General features: G+C 42.2%; 1 protein-coding gene across 1 annotated transcript in view; it reads right to left on the bottom strand.

Moving 5' to 3' along the window:
* sez6b (seizure related 6 homolog b) overlaps nt 1–6,736 on the bottom strand; it is a gene marked incomplete at its 3' end in the record, with an annotated part of 127,785 nt that extends 121,049 nt beyond the window's left edge. The window contains exon 1 of the mRNA XM_083984894.1: nt 6,664–6,736. Within this exon, the coding sequence (XP_083841020.1) occupies nt 6,664–6,676 (13 nt within the window). The 5' untranslated portion in view covers nt 6,677–6,736. The remainder of the gene's footprint in view (nt 1–6,663) is intronic.
* Nucleotides 6,737–15,733: the final 8,997 nt, after the last annotated feature.

The raw sequence follows: 15,733 nt of genomic DNA, 5'->3' as shown, positions 1-15,733 counted from the left end.
ATATATATATATATATATATATATATATATAGCTTGAAATAACAGCAATATGAATGGAAAGCATAAGGAACATCCAGATCTGGACGTTTCTTATGCTTTCCCTTCATGGTATTTAAAAATCAGCTGACAGAGGGAGAGCAGCCTCGTTTGGTGATAAGAAAAACAGGTTCTTTAGGAACATGAGGAAAAAAATGCAGGTTTTCTGTACCATTATAAGACTGCGCCACCCCTCCTCCCCCTCTCATCTCCCTACCCAGGCTGAATGAACAGGCGATTGGGGAAAAAAACAATTGCTAGTCGAAGCGGTAAAAGCGTTAAAAGCATTTTGCGTTAACGCGTTAACTTTGACAGAGTGATCATAATGATGGGGACAGAAAATGGATTATCCAAACTCAGACGGTTATGGAGGGATTCGATCCCACACAGGAGCAAGAGTTTTGAACTCAAAGCTAGGTGCACTACCAGTTGAGCTACACATTACACTCACTTTTCAAAGCAAGCTTGTGAATCTATGTGCCTGCAGGCGTTGTTGCCACCTATTGGTCTGGGCATGGAACAACAGTAGATGATACGCAAGAGAAAAAAAAAAACTGGGACGGCTGCGCAGCGGCCGGCGGCGGCCGTCCTGGTATTCTCCAGAACGTCCAGATGGCCAGTCCGCCCCTGCCGCTGCTAATGTCTTTTGAACTTTGTGAAGTTACGAGGAGAAACGGGAGATCGGCGGAGATTAAGCGTTAGCTAGTAGCTAACGTTATCTAGCGTGGTTAGCTAGCTAGCTAGTGAGTGACCAAAACAATGATTTTTCACCACTTTTCGGAAAAGTCACGTACTGCCCATTCAGTTGCTCTTTAGCCACGTCTGTCTTCTATCACGGACACCATTTTTCTCATAGATAAGCTAATTCAAATTTTCCAAGTTAAATCTGCTTAATTTTCAATGGTTTCCAATGGGAGTTAACCATTGTTTGTCCAACCTAGCAACAGTAACTGTGGAGGGCGGGACTTGACAAAGGGTCAATTAACTAATTTCCTCTTCTTGAACACTGTCAGCGCCACTGTATCCTCCGCCACTGTATCCGTGTGACGACTAACTCTCCATCCACATAGTAGCCTATATGCAGGACCAAAAAATAAACAGAGCACAGCAGCCTGGATTATATATCACCATTAAACCTGAACAAGCTCAGAAGTTTTGAGCATCTCCGGATGTAGTGTTGGATGTTTGTAGGATGAGGCTGTGAGGAGGTGAGGAGGGTGAGGAGAGAGGGAGAAACAGATGAAGATGCGACTGATTTAAGATTTGAAGAAAAAGATGAAGGAGGGAGAGAGACAGAATCTGGCTGAGAAGCGGCCCAGGAGTCAGACGGTAATGAGACAGGTAAGGTACAAACTCTGAGCAGCAGGAGCTCCGACAACATCCCAAACACAAGATCAGACGCTGCTGCTGTAAAATGATTGACAGATGCTCCGGTCTGTGTCAAACTCACTTCGATTAATTAAACACATTAATTCTGCATCTGTCAAGTTTGTTATGAGTTTTACACAGATCTGTAATAAAGTTTGAGGTGGAGAAGCTGAAGACGAGGAAAGGTTAACCCTGCTGAACCAGCTCTGTTCATTTTTATAGTTTTCCGTCTCCTCTCTCAGCTTCTCTCTCTGAAGCTCGAGTAACAACAGGTCGGTGTCAGCCAATCAGAAGAGAGGAGGAGGCTCTGAAAGCTCTTTCATCCATTTGATCTCTATTTGCTCTGTCACTTCCGCTTTCACCAGACCAATCATCTTTCTGCCTCCGTTCTTCAGTCCACCAATCACTGGATGTTAAATACTGAATTCATCATTTATAACACATGAATACTCATTAGTGTATACAGGTAATACTCAGAAAATTAGAATATCGTGAAAACGTTCATTCATTTAAGTAATTCAACTTAAAAGGTGAAATGAATATATTATTTAGACTCATAACAGGCATTGCAAGATATTTCAAGCTTTTATTTGTTAGAATTTTGATTATTATGGCTTACAGCTTATGAAAACCCCAGAATCAGAATCTCAAAAAATTTGAATATCGTGAAAAAGTTCAATGTTGTAGCTCAAATTGTCAGCCAATTAATCCAAAACACCTGCAAAGGGTTCCTGAGCCTTTAAAAGCTCTCTGTCTGGTTCAGTACAGTTCGCAATCATGGGGAAGTGAATGAACTTTTTCACAATATTCTAATTTTCTGAGTATTACCTGTATATGTTTATATATAGTTTATCAACACAGTTAAAAATGTTTTACTCATCATTGATAAGCACTAACTACATACTAATGAGTATTCATGCGTTATAAATGATGAATTCAGTATTTATTAACTAAAGCTTAATAGTGTGTACTTATTATAAAGTGTTACCAGTTTAACATTTTATATTTATTTCAACTCTAAGAAAGCAAGCATGCAGAAACCGCAGGTTGCCTATAATGATGCATGAGACCTCCATGGCTTGGTGTGAGCAAAATGTTTGTAAATGCACATGTCAACACCCTTAACAGGTGTGTCCTGTCCTGACATTTTGAGGACCGTTCCAATGCATTTCCTATGGGACAAAAAAAAAAGTTTAATATTTGAAAAAAAGTACAAAGAGTATAAAAAAATGCATGTCCAGAAGAAGCTGTTTGATGTTTTAATTGTTGAAGTAGCAGAAAGTATACAGGACTAGTTGGACTGCAAAAAATGCCGGAAGATGTGAGAATTACTAGAAAGAGCATTTCCATAAAGAAAATGCGTGTGAATGCTGAAAGCCATAGCTGAAGCCATGCTGAATTAGCAGAAGAAATTGACAAAGAGAGGAAATTTAGGAATGAGGGTCAGCGTCAGAAGCTGTGGAGACGTTGTGGATACTCGTGGATGGAGTGAGGATGACGGCTACAGATTTCTCTTCTTCTACTATTTTTTTCTTTTTTCTATTTTGATTTACCAGTGCAAACATGTGATCGGACCTCAACGTAGACATGGAGATGCACGTTCCCTTCAGGGACAGTTTTTCATCAAGCAGTCTCTGTATTTAGCTCTAAAACAACTCTGTCTTGTAATGCTCCATTATTATCTCATAGTGTGGTGAATGTGCAGGTCACAACTTGTCCACAAGAGCGTTTTGGAGTTGTTGGATTGTGTATTTCATGAGTTTGATGAGGGAAACCAAGAAATCCCATGAGCCTCCGTATAGCGTAGCTCTGAGCAGCTTGCGGCTCTGCTCCGCCATTCTAAAAATAGCTTGCACCGACAGTTAAAGATAACAAACCTACTGCTATGACTATAGCGATTATGGCAATGGGCCAATTTGCCAAAATGTTGAAATATTACTTTAATGCCAGGTAGGAGAACCTGGAAGAGCTAGCATGAGCAAAACCATCAAACTGACAAAATCCCTCCCACAGCTGGAGATGATAACCACCAAAAAAACAAACGAATAAGTTAATTTGCTGTCAACACAAACACAGCCACCACTGTGTCACCTTTTAATCACAACTTTAGCTGTTAGCACATCGGTAGCTAAGTGGTAGGTTGACGGGCAGGTCGGTTTGTCCAATCATCACAGCTATTACTGAGGTCAAACTTTTTCTTTTTCTGTTTACCATCAGAGCTTTTTAATTTATTCATTGCCATCAGGATGTTTAGATGTTACCTCTCCCGGCTTTAATGAAGACGCTTCACATCGATGGAGTCTAATCACCGACACTGTGCTGCTTATTCACTCCTCCTTATTGAACTGTGACATACACAACACAGGATGAATGATAACGCACCGCGGCTGCAGTAATAATGCCGGAGTGGACTCTCCCTGAGGTGAAGCGCCGAGGGGACACTGAGAGGATGTTCTTCTTCATGAGGAAGCACTTGTGCAAAAGTTTACTTTTCAGCTCGGAGAGAGGTGAAGGTGGAGGAACAGAAAACCCCCGAAGGCCACAAGGAGATATTCTGTCCTCCTCAGCTGTCACAGACCTGAGCTGCTTAAAAAGACAGGAAGCTCTCAAACAAACTCAGACACCGTCTCTATGTGATTATACCTGCACCGGCACTGTATGTGTAACAGTGTTAACATTGATTTTCTCACCTCAGCTTAAGACTTACACCCCATTCACACCCACTGTTATTGACCTGTGGTGTTAAACTCCATACAGTATAAAGGTAGATGTCCATGTGTAGTGTGATTATAAAGCAGCTCTAGGTTCTATATTAATAAAGTATCAAAGCCTCAGTCCACAGAGAAATGCACACAGCCTGTATTCAGAAACTGAGCCTTAAAACCAGCTGTCAGGACTTCCTGTCACTTTGTGATGTCACAACAAAGCCCCGCCCCCTCACCACCTGGACCCACCATCCATCCATCCAACAACAACTTGCAGGATTTGGTTTCTCTGCGTGTTTTATTCTGAAATCTGCTCTATATTTTATTGGATCGCTCAGAAAAAAACAGCCAGCCAATCAGAAGAGAGGCTCAACAGTTCGACTCTGTGAAAGTGAAACTACTTCATTATGAATTCAGGACACAGGAGAGGATCTGTCATTGAAAATAAAAGTATTTTTTCTACATCAAGGATGATTAAACTATTTATAGCTTATTGGGATGGATGACATGAGGCCCAGAGAGGGAGGGAGGGGGGGAGGGAGGGAGGGCTGGAGGCCGTTGAAGGCCTGGGGAGGGGATTAGACGTCGGCCTTGGGTGAAGGCTGGAGACAGAGACGTCAACATGGGACAGAGGAGCGAAGGTGGGAAAGCTAAGGGAGCAGGACGAGGATCGACACTGACTGACATGTGAACAGAGAGTGTGTTTTCTCCAGTGGTGGACAGTAACGGAGTAAATTTATTTGAGTACTGTACTTAAGTACATATCCAGAGGATTTGTACTTTACTTGAGTATTAGATTTCTTTGGTACTTATTACTCTTACTTGAATACATTTCCAAGACAAATATTTTTACTTTTACTCTAGGAAGGCTGAAAAGTACTCGTTACTTTCAGGTCTGCTCTTTTTTTCTTTTTCTTTTTTTTTTTCTAAAATACCATTGAACACAAGCTGTGTTTGTCAAAGAAGGAAACCCTAACCCCTAAAAGCAGCAGATCAGTGCAGGTGGTTTCAAAGAGTTAATTTTCAGAAACAAGAGTTAAAAGCTCCTTAAATTCATCTAGAAAAAAGTATAGTAATTCATTGATGTGAAAAATAAGAAATTTACTCTTACTCTTATTTTTACTTGAAGTACATTTAAAGCATGTACTTTTGGATACTTAAGTACCTTTAAAAGCAAGTACTTTTTTACTCTTACTCGAGTAACATGTCGACTGAGCTACTTTTACTTGTAACAGAGTAAATTTTGACCAGTAGTATTTGTACTCTTACTCAAGTACTGGGGTCGAGTACTCTGTCCATCTCTGGTTTTCTCCTCCTCCTTCATCACCACATCACCTGACTTCCTCCCCTGCTCCCGTCATTATGGCTCCAGATGCTGGAGGTCACCTGACAATAAAAGCTAACTGCAGGTCGTAAGCTGCTGCCACAGATAACATCTGGGGACGTTTGTTTTACAGGAGGACAGTCCCGTGGGGGCAACACACAGGGGGCAACACAGGCCTTTTATTTTATATATATATAACATCTGCTGTGTGTGTGTGTGTGTGGCTACTAATAATAGGAAACAATGCAAAGTCAGCGTAATGTAGATGTCTGCAGCAAATTACACAAATTAAAGACAAGTGGTAAAGATGGAGGAAATGCTGAGTTTGCAATTGTAAACAAACTGGCCAAAGTAAAAGAGGGTCAACTCTGACTATACAGACCAGTGACCAGTTATATGAAGGTTGCTATGAGAAACAACCTCACAACAAAATGTATTTCCCAGCTTTAATACTGTTTCCACGTGTTCATTGTTCATTTAACACTTGATAAAAACCAAATTCATGTAAAAAAAAAAATAAATAAAAAAATCTACATAAGAATTAATGCATTTTCTCTTACTGTAAAACAAGAGATGTGCTAAATCCTGATTGTTTGGGTTCTGCTAGATACTGAATCCAGTATTTAAGAAATCGGCTGAATCCAAACTGAATACTGAATCCTACTCCTATCGACATCGGCCCATACAGAAAATAGATTTTAAATGCAGTGAACATCACACTGTGTTTTATTCTAACTGTAAAAAGCAATGGGCAATAACTTTCACCATTATTTTGCATTGAACAGAACAGAATGGTTTGGTTTGGTTTGGTTGATGTTCTAAGATTCGACAGAAACTGAATCCCATCAAAAAGCCCAAATTTCAGCCAATCCGAAATCGAATCTTGAATTTGGTACATAAAACTAATTCAGATGTTTGATGACTCCTTCTGCACTCGTCCTAATTTTGCATCCAATTAAAATCAATTTCTCAAACATTTACATTCCTCCTTAAACTGTAATTCACCTTGGCAACCTTGCTGCTGGACCTGCTAGCTAGTTTGAGAGTAACTATGGGCCAACTTTCTGTTGTGAGTGTGAAGGTGTGGCACCTGTAAACAAACGTTACCCATTGTATTTCAACGACCTTCGCAATACGTTTATCGTGCGTGTTGACATCGCGATAATGATGGAAAACACGATTAAAGTTTTAAGTGTGCGATGTGTTCATCTCTGTGTCGTAGCTGTTTACCTGGACTCTGCATGGTGGTGATGATGGTAGTCGTGGTGATGGTGGTGGTGGTCGTCTCCTCCTCGTCCCCTCCCGGCCTCTCGCTCGGCCTCGGTCCGAGCTGATCGATGCTCATCGCTGCCTCTTTCTCCTTTGCAGCAGCAGCAGCAGAGAGGATCATGGGAGGTGGACGACGATGATCCGGATCATTTAAAATGGCCGCGGTGGATGGGACGGGGGTGCTGGAGTGAGAAGCGGCCGCTGGTTGGTGCGTGACGAAGGTGGTGACCTGCACGTCGGAGCGTGAGCTGGATCCTCCGCTGTCTTCAAAGTAGTTGGGCTGGCCGTGGGGGCCGAGCGGCGCGCGGTGCTGCGGCGGCTTCCTGTAGAGGGGGTGGTGGTTGGGGACGTTGAGCGGCGGGGCGGTGGTGACCACGGGAAGCCTCCGCTCCGTGTCCCGCGTGGTGGAGTATAAGCTGGCTCCGTTGTCCGGAGGCCCCCCCGGGGTGATGGATAGAGCGCCCCCCGAGGCTGTGGAGGATCAGACAGAATAAAACATGTGGTTAGAAAAACATCCCTTCACACCAGAGATGTTGGGTTTTTGTTTTCCCGCCTGTTCTCTGCTACGAACTCAGACGATTAACACTTTTGATTGGTTAATGATGGAGAAGAGGAACCAGAACAAAAACATCATGAGCCACAACTGGTTTATTCACCTCTATTTACTCAACACCTGTTTTACTTCAAAGTCAAAATTCATGTATTCTTTTCTTCTTATTGGATGGGAAAAAGCTGTGAAATAAAACATGTGGCCAATCTTTATACTTTTTACAATTTAATGTCAAAATCTGACAATAACTTTTTAATTTCAATTCCTTCTGATGATAAAACCGCTTCTATTAAAGCTCCATACAGTATAAAGGTACTAGATGTTTGTGTTAAAGCTCCATACGGTATGTTTATATTAAAGCTCCATACGGTATAAAGGTAGATGTTTGTATTAAAGCTCCATACGGTATAAAGGTAGATGTTTGTATTAAAGCTCCATACAGTATAAAGGTAAACTTGTATTAAAGCTCCATACGGTATAAAGGTAGACGTTTGTGTTAAAGCTCCATACGGTATAAAGGTAGATGTTTGTATTAAAGCTCCATACAGTATAAAGGTAAACTTGTATTAAAGCTCCATACGGTATAAAGGTAGATGTTTGTATTAAAGCTCCATACAGTATAAAGGTAAACTTGTATTAAAGCTCCATACGGTATAAAGGTAGACGTTTGTGTTAAAGCTCCATACGGTATAAAGGTAGATGTTTGTATTAAAGCTCCATACAGTATAAAGGTAAACTTGTATTAAAGCTCCATACGGTATAAAGGTAGACGTTTGTGTTAAAGCTCCATACAGTATAAAGGTAGATGTTTGTATTAAAGCTCCATACAGTATAACGGTAGATGTCCATGTGTAGAGTGATTATAAAGCAGCTCTAGGTTCTATATTAATACTGTGAAAGTATCAAAGCCTCAGTCCACAGAGAAATGCACACAGCCTGTATTCAGAAACTGAGCCTTAAAACCAGCCGTCAGGACTTCCTGTCACTTTGTGATGTCACAACAAAGCCCTGCCCCCTCGCCACCTGGACCCACCATCCATCCAACAACTTTGCAGGTTTTCTCTGGTTTCTCTGAGTGTTTTATTTTGAAATCTGCTCTACTTTTATTGGATCAGTCAAAAAACAGTCAGCCAATCAAAGAGAGGCTCAGAGCCTGCTCTCTTCTGATTGGCTGACAGCGACCTGTTGTTACGAGAGAGGAGAGGACGCTCTGAGCCTTTGACAGTTGTGAATTATTGTATTTTTCCACTGGAGTTCTTCTACAGTAAACAGACTTTGCAGCTGTGTGTTTAGTGTTTACTTCCGTCCGCATGTACATTATCAGCAATAAACAGTTTGTGCTGAAGAGAGAGAGGAGCCATTGAGTTTCACACATTAAATAAAGCAGCTCTCACACAGCGTGTCAGTGACTTATCAGTCTTGAAGTTTGATTTCTCTGAGCTGCGGCGGCTTTGACAGCATAAAGTACAACTTCATAGGCAGAGAATAAATCTGGGATTCAGTCACCCTCTTTATCTCCCCCTGTTCCCCGCTCGGCTTCACTCCACTTCAGGCTGACTGAACTCGTCTCTTGCCTCTGGACGCTCAAACACACACACACACACACACTCTATAAAACTGTCTTCCTGTTGTTCAGAGCTGCATTTTTTTTTTCCTTGTTTCCTTTCGTCAATGGTGCGTCAGTGCTGTTGCACCACTGTGTCAAGTGGCGCGCTGAACGCCTCTTGTAAAATGCCAAACGGTTGCAATCCAAACAATTCAGCTAAATTGCTCACATCAATGGCTTCTTCCCTCCCCATCCTCCTCCTCCTCCTCCTCCTCCTCCTCCTCCTCGTAATAAGACTTAATATTCATTCCTGAGGAGAGATCTGATGAGCCGCTATAATTCTCCCAGCGTAATGATCAGCGCTCCCCCTCCCAAGTGCACCTGCGAGATCTAATCTGAGCCCCCTTCAGGAGGCTATCATCCACCCAGGGAAGTCTTATGTTTCTTTAACAATGCTTCATTTCCACCATAATAGCTCCCACTCTCTGCCGGCTAATAGCTATCTGCTTCAAACAATCAGGGTTTATTGTAGCCGTGCCACTTCGCACCCGGCAACGCATCTCTCAGACACAACCACACACACAAACACACACACAGAGACATGTGACGATTTACGCAGGATCAGGAAAATCTACGAGAGACGGAGCGAACGAAGCAGAAACTCAAAATCAGAGCGGAGGTCTGAAGCTGTGACAGGTGGTGTAGCTACACGATAAGGGAACAGTGTGTTTTGTCAGTTCCTGTTAGTTTATAGTCGGTGTGATGTGTGTGTGTGTGTGTGTGTGTGTGTGTGTGTGTGTGTGTGTGTGTGTGTGTGTGTGTGTGTGTGTGTGTATGCATGGGAACGTGAGGGGTGGTGGTGATGGTGGTGAAGGGGGCACAGCTTTCAGAGCTCAAAGGTTAAAGGTGCAGGTTTCATTGATGAGTGTCACAAAGATATTTATGTGGATGCCGCTCAATCAGTTGATTAGTTGAGTAGTTTTTGTAATAACAACATTAAACATGTTATTAAGGGGGGGGGGGGGGGGGGCTGCAGATCAGGAGGTGAAGTGAGTCGGTGGTTTGACCCCCGGCTCCTCCTCCAGTCCACATGCTGAGTGGGAGTGAGTGAGTCTAGCCATTTTGGTGCCCTAGGTGAGATTACTCCCAGGTGCCAGTGTAGAAAACAAGTTAAAATAAAAAATTTTGAAATCGCTTTTTGAGCATAAATGTTATCTGTCATTCTATTTTCACCAAATGTCTCAAATGTGAGATAAAAGAAGCTAAATATTGACTTCACAGTACATTTCAAACTTCATGAGATGTGCGTAGCCCTAAATGAGATTTAGCTTTTTTTTTGTCCAAACAAAACATCAACTAAACAGACAAATGACCAATTATTGATTTGTTTAATTGGTAGATAAAATATCTAATTAATAATTTGTAATAGTTTTCCATGTAAATGTAGTAAAATTGGGCCAACAAATTCCTCTAGTTGTTGTTTTGATTCAACACTGATCCAAAAAAAAGGCAAAACTGGCAGATTCAGATTTAACATTCACGAAAATAATTGGCAGTTGCCTCGCAATATTTAAATATATATATATTTTTTAAATCAGAGCACAGAAAGATCTCAAAATGTTTCTATCACAGTGAAATGTTCTTTAGTGTTGTGTGTGTGAGGAAACACTGAACGTTTGATGGGACTTGGAAGATTTCTCCAGACTCTGCACAGCGCAGTGTGACGACTCGTCCTTGTCTCCGTCTTGTGTTTCAGTTTGTCTCCATTAATATGCACAGTGATGCATCAAGGTCTCCCACTATCTAATCAGATCATCTTACACCTGTAATGTTCAACGCTCTGGTGCATATTGTTCTGAAGTTAATGTTGAGGAGGATGAGCCTGCACACACACACACACACTGCCATCATAACGCTTCTGCTGCATACAGCGACAAGATGAAAGACTGAGGTAAAGAAGTGGAGATGTAGAGAGTTAGAGATTCGTTCTCTGTCAGTTTTGTCTGTTTCAGTTGTTCAGTTACACATTTTGGAAACCTCTTATTCTTAAAATCCACAGAACTCTATCATTTAAACTAATTACCAACAGTGCAGGGTTGTAACTATCAGATTTCACAGTTTTATTACATTTTCCTTGCAGCTCTTTGGTTGATCTTGTCAGATCTCATAGGAAGAACTCCTGTTTCTTGGTTTAATGCAGAAAATCTGTGGTGGAAGCATCAGAAATCTCCCCAGGTCTGAAGAAAACACTGAATCTGGCATCGACAAGTACTTGAATCTAGTACCACGTTTAAGTAGCTTCTAATAGTTTGACCAAAATACAATTATCTGATTTGATGCGATATAGACAATGTTATTTTTCTAAACTGTGGCTTCATTTTAACAAAAACACAAAATGAATTGGTATTTACTCCTGGACTGATTTAGTTCTAAAGTTTCTGCTGTGCCTTCTTTTTTACACTCTACTGTTTATTTGTTCTTCGTTCTGTTTCTTTAAAGCTCTTTATTTTCAGTCAGTTGTTCCTTCTCTGCATTTATTCTTCAAAGGGGTTTAACTTAAGCCAGGCCAAATAGCTATTATATAAGTTTTTTTTTTTTTAAGCACTGGTATTGGGTTGGTTAGAGTTAGGGACTTGGTCTTGGTCGGTCTGTTAAAGGAGAACTGTGCAAGATTTTCACCTTAAAGCAGATATCAGCTTCACGGCCGTTTCGGCTAATGCTGCGTTCAAGGCAGGCTTTTGAAACCGTAAGTTACAGCTTCAAGTCACAACTACGACTTGGTAGCGTTCCAGGTAACCCGTAGCTCGTGTTTTTACCATCCTGTTGTCTGTGAAAGTTCCCTATAACGGCCACTCGTAACTTCCGACCCGTGAACTGGTAGCAGATCGAACTGGTATGACTTCACAGGAAGGAAAAACACAAAGTACGAGTTTCTTTGAACGCACCATGAGTTAGCAGCCCCCGCCCTTGTCAGGCATCAATTGGTCCTCGTGCTACGTCACCACATTCACGCGCATCCCTTGGCTGCACACACAGCCCTTCATGCCGTTCTCTCTCCTCATTGGATAACACTTGTATCCCACAAGGAAAATTTTCTCCTCGGGTCACAGCAGAGCAGAGTGACGGAGAGACTCGTGTTTAGGCTGAAATACTTCATGTAAGTGATTGCTGACGGAAAATAGGACTATTTAGGACTTATATTAACAAAAACATTCCACTGATATCTGCTTTAATTAAACAGCTCCGGAGTCCTAGTGCTGGTTAAATCAATGACTTGTAACTTGTTCCAGGGAGAATGGAGGCTCTCTGCCTTCCACCTAGCGTCTCTTGGCTGAAAACCATCAGAGCCTCCGACCCGGTGTCCCAGCTCTCGTCTCACAAGAAACATGAACTGCTTTACGGCAAGACAACACCAACACGCGCCGTAATCTGTAATCTCTAGCTCTTGTCATGGATCTTTCTTGAAGCTCTTATTGATAAGTTTTGCTGATGCTACACAGCCAACGTCTGAGCAGCTTCTTCTACAGCACTGACTCGGTATCGGAAAATGACAAGACAATCCAACCAGGCCGAGGCCATTCTCCGCTCTCCCCAATGACTTCCACCTGGTCGAGTGGACATCCAAGGACAGAGCTGGTCTCTTCCTGTCCACAGCTGAGATGCTGCTACTCCAGAAGACCACTCCATGAAAGATGTCTGATGCCACCATGTTATAGAAGGTCTTAAGGGCCATGTCCACCAAATGCGCTTTTTACCCTCAGCCTTACTTACTAAGAAACGGCAGAGTTCAACATCGACCTTGAGGTCGGCCTTCCTTCAAAACGAGTTCAGGTGCATCATATAAACCAAGCCATGTCTCCAGTTGTGTTGTTGTTGGTAACGTATATGTTACGTGTATGTCCTGGCCCTTCTTGTATTTCGATTGATCAGTGTGGAGAAAAGTGACATTGACGTGTGCTGCGCTGTTCTTAAAGTTCTAAAAGATTTTTTCTTAAAAGGTCACTGCCGAGAGTGTTTTTTCTGAATGCCAAACTTCATAGGATCTGAAGAGAAAGTCGACGATGCAAGTGCCAAAAACATATCTGGTGGACACTTAAGGAGTGCCCCCTTCAGGCCAAAAGACCTCCTGAGCAGATAGAGTCAGCTCTGAGCCTTCTTGTTGTTCAGATGAACACCCATGTACGTGAGCTTCTGGCCATCTCAATGTCCCCTCCCTGAATGTTCACCGGTGAAGGAGGTGGGTGTGGAAATCCAGCTCTTTAGTGTTCCCCACATTGATCTGGAGGTGATTCCTCAGGCCCCAGTCTACAAAGTACCCAGTCAGTCGTCGGAGATGGCAGAGTCATGTCTGAGTGCTGCTAAAACCTCAAACTGGAGCCTGGATGTAAAAAAACCCCCCACAAAAATCTTCCTCCTTTTGGCCTCTGGAGCTTTATTCACTTAAAAAAAATGTAATAAAATGTTGTGCCCTGAACTTAATCCAGACAGTGATTACATTTGTCATGACAACAATTTATTAATACTATACTCATGTGTCCTCTAGCTGGAGCAGCGAAGTCATGAACTGATATTTATATTACAATCAGTCAACATCGAGTCAAACAAGCGTTGAAATTATTAAAATAATCCTTTAAGCCACAGAGCTGCTGCTGCTGCTCCGGAGCCAAAGGCGAAAGATATTTAACAGTTTAATAATTTATATCAAAGCAGCACATTAAGACGGAGTTCAGGCCCGAGTCCGTGTTCGACACCAGACTCCACAAAGGGACACGGTTTGTGCTTTTTCTCTCTCCGAGTGGTGAGAGGTGATGAAGAAGAGGGCAAAGCACCTTAAGGGACACTTTGATGTTTCCCCTCTCCCCGCCCCCCATCCGTCCTCCCACCGGGAAACCGTCAAAGAGCCACAACACAATTTAAGCCTCCCCCTCGAATAAACCGCCAAGCCAATACAAATCCCAATCATTAAAGTTCAGAGGAGTTGACAGTCGGAGAGACGGAGTGGGGCCGGGATGAAAGGATCCGGCGTCCGGGTCCAGAGCCTGATCACTGGATTATTTTTAAACTCTCTTTATGGATCGAGTAGAAAACCCACAGTTTATAAAACACATCAGCATCTACTGTACATGAAGGGAAAAAAAGAAAAGCGAATCCGACTGTGTCCTCTTTACATAGACATAAATATTTTAACAACCGACATCAATGCACCGGGGACGGCTGATTTTTATTTTTCTGCCTGTGGACTCTTCACTTTCATTTGTCTCCCAAATGAATGAATAGAGCTTTTATTCAGTATGTGTGTGCGTGTGCATTTGTGTGTGTGTGTGTGTGTGTGTGTGTGTGTGTGTGGCAAGCGGCTCCTGGATCAAGCAGTTGTCTTGCTGCGAACGAACTAAAAAGCAGAGATAAAAGGGGAAATAAAAGGCAGTCGGAGCCTTTTCATAGGATTTCTTTGATTTGACTATTTTCAGCCAGATGCAGCACTTAATGTGTGAGAGAGGACGTTGGACGCAGTGAAAGGACACCAGCAGGAGACGGGTGTGTGTGTTTGTAACTGCAGCGGTGACAGGGTCAAGAGCCAGTGTGTGTGTGTGTTTCTGTGTGTGGTTGTGTACTTTTAAAGCTAACGTGGGCTGACACATAACATCTACATCGACTGAGTTTGTCCCAATAAAAGCAGCAGCGACGACACCACAGCTCTGAGCTCAGTCGCTGCAGCAACACGTCCACATGATATTTTATTCATCCACTGATATTTTTAATTAAATCCACAGTAAATTTAAACACTTCCTGCTTCCTTTGTGTGTTTCACAGTAAAAGCCTTAAAAGGAGCGAGGAGGGGATTCAGCCTCTGGAAACACTAAAGGGACATCACATCCAGTCTCACTGTTACATGTAACATGAATTAAAACAATAAATAAAGATTTGACTGAATTACCATGCGAGAGCCAAAGGGGATGACATCACCCCCACCTCAGCGCCTGCACCAACACACGGCTCAGTTTACAGGATTTACTGATTAAAATAAAATATATATTCACTAACTGATGCACTAATATGTTATACTGTATATATTATATACATCACCACTAGTTTTCATTCATAAAGACCTCCTGCAGCCTTCACTTTCTCTGCTCCTTCACCTGTGGAACTCACCTGTTTAATCTTAACCATGTTCGACTCTGCTTGTTTTGAATGTGTTTTAAAGGTGTACAGAAAAGAAAATTGAATTTGAGCCCACTTTGGGTGATAAAATTAATGTAATAACTCATCTTTCAGACGTTGTAGGCCAAACTTTGTGCAAAATTCTATTTTTGAGTAAATCCGGGATGAAAGTGTGTATTTTTTTTTTCGCATTGGATAATGCAGGCGCACGGATTATACGTCAGCCTGTACACGATTCACCAGCCACTGATATTGGATCCGTCATCCGTCATTCAACGTCTGAGACACGCACACACACACGGAGCTCGGGCTCGCCCCAAGCTTTGAATATCCCGCCCGCTCGATAACGACCAATCAAATTCGTTTTCCTCACTCGGGTAAACTCGTGTTGCAGCTCGTGACAACTCGGCGCGACAAACAGGACAAACGGCCATTTCTGTACACCTTTAATGTAGGCCTAATTAAAGGTCCAGTGTGTAATATTTGTCAAGGTTTACTGGCACAATCTGAATATAGCCTACTACCAATGAATATATTTGTATAAGTGTATATTCGCAATAAAATTAAATCTGTTTGGTTTTCATAGCCTTATAATTCTTTGTTTTTATATACATATACAGTAGCAAGGGTCTTAGAGAGTGTCGCCATCTTGCGCCGCCATGTTGTACGGGATGGAAAATCCAGCCAATCAGAGAGCACGTTTCAAGAGTTTCACGTTCATAAATAAACAATAGAATTATTTAATAGATAAATGACAAGAATGCTAGATGTCA

This window comes from Trachurus trachurus (assembly GCF_905171665.1).
Source record: "Trachurus trachurus genome assembly, chromosome: 13".
NCBI lineage: Eukaryota > Metazoa > Chordata > Actinopteri > Carangiformes > Carangidae > Trachurus > Trachurus trachurus.
This window is presented reverse-complemented; position numbering and strand designations above follow the sequence as displayed.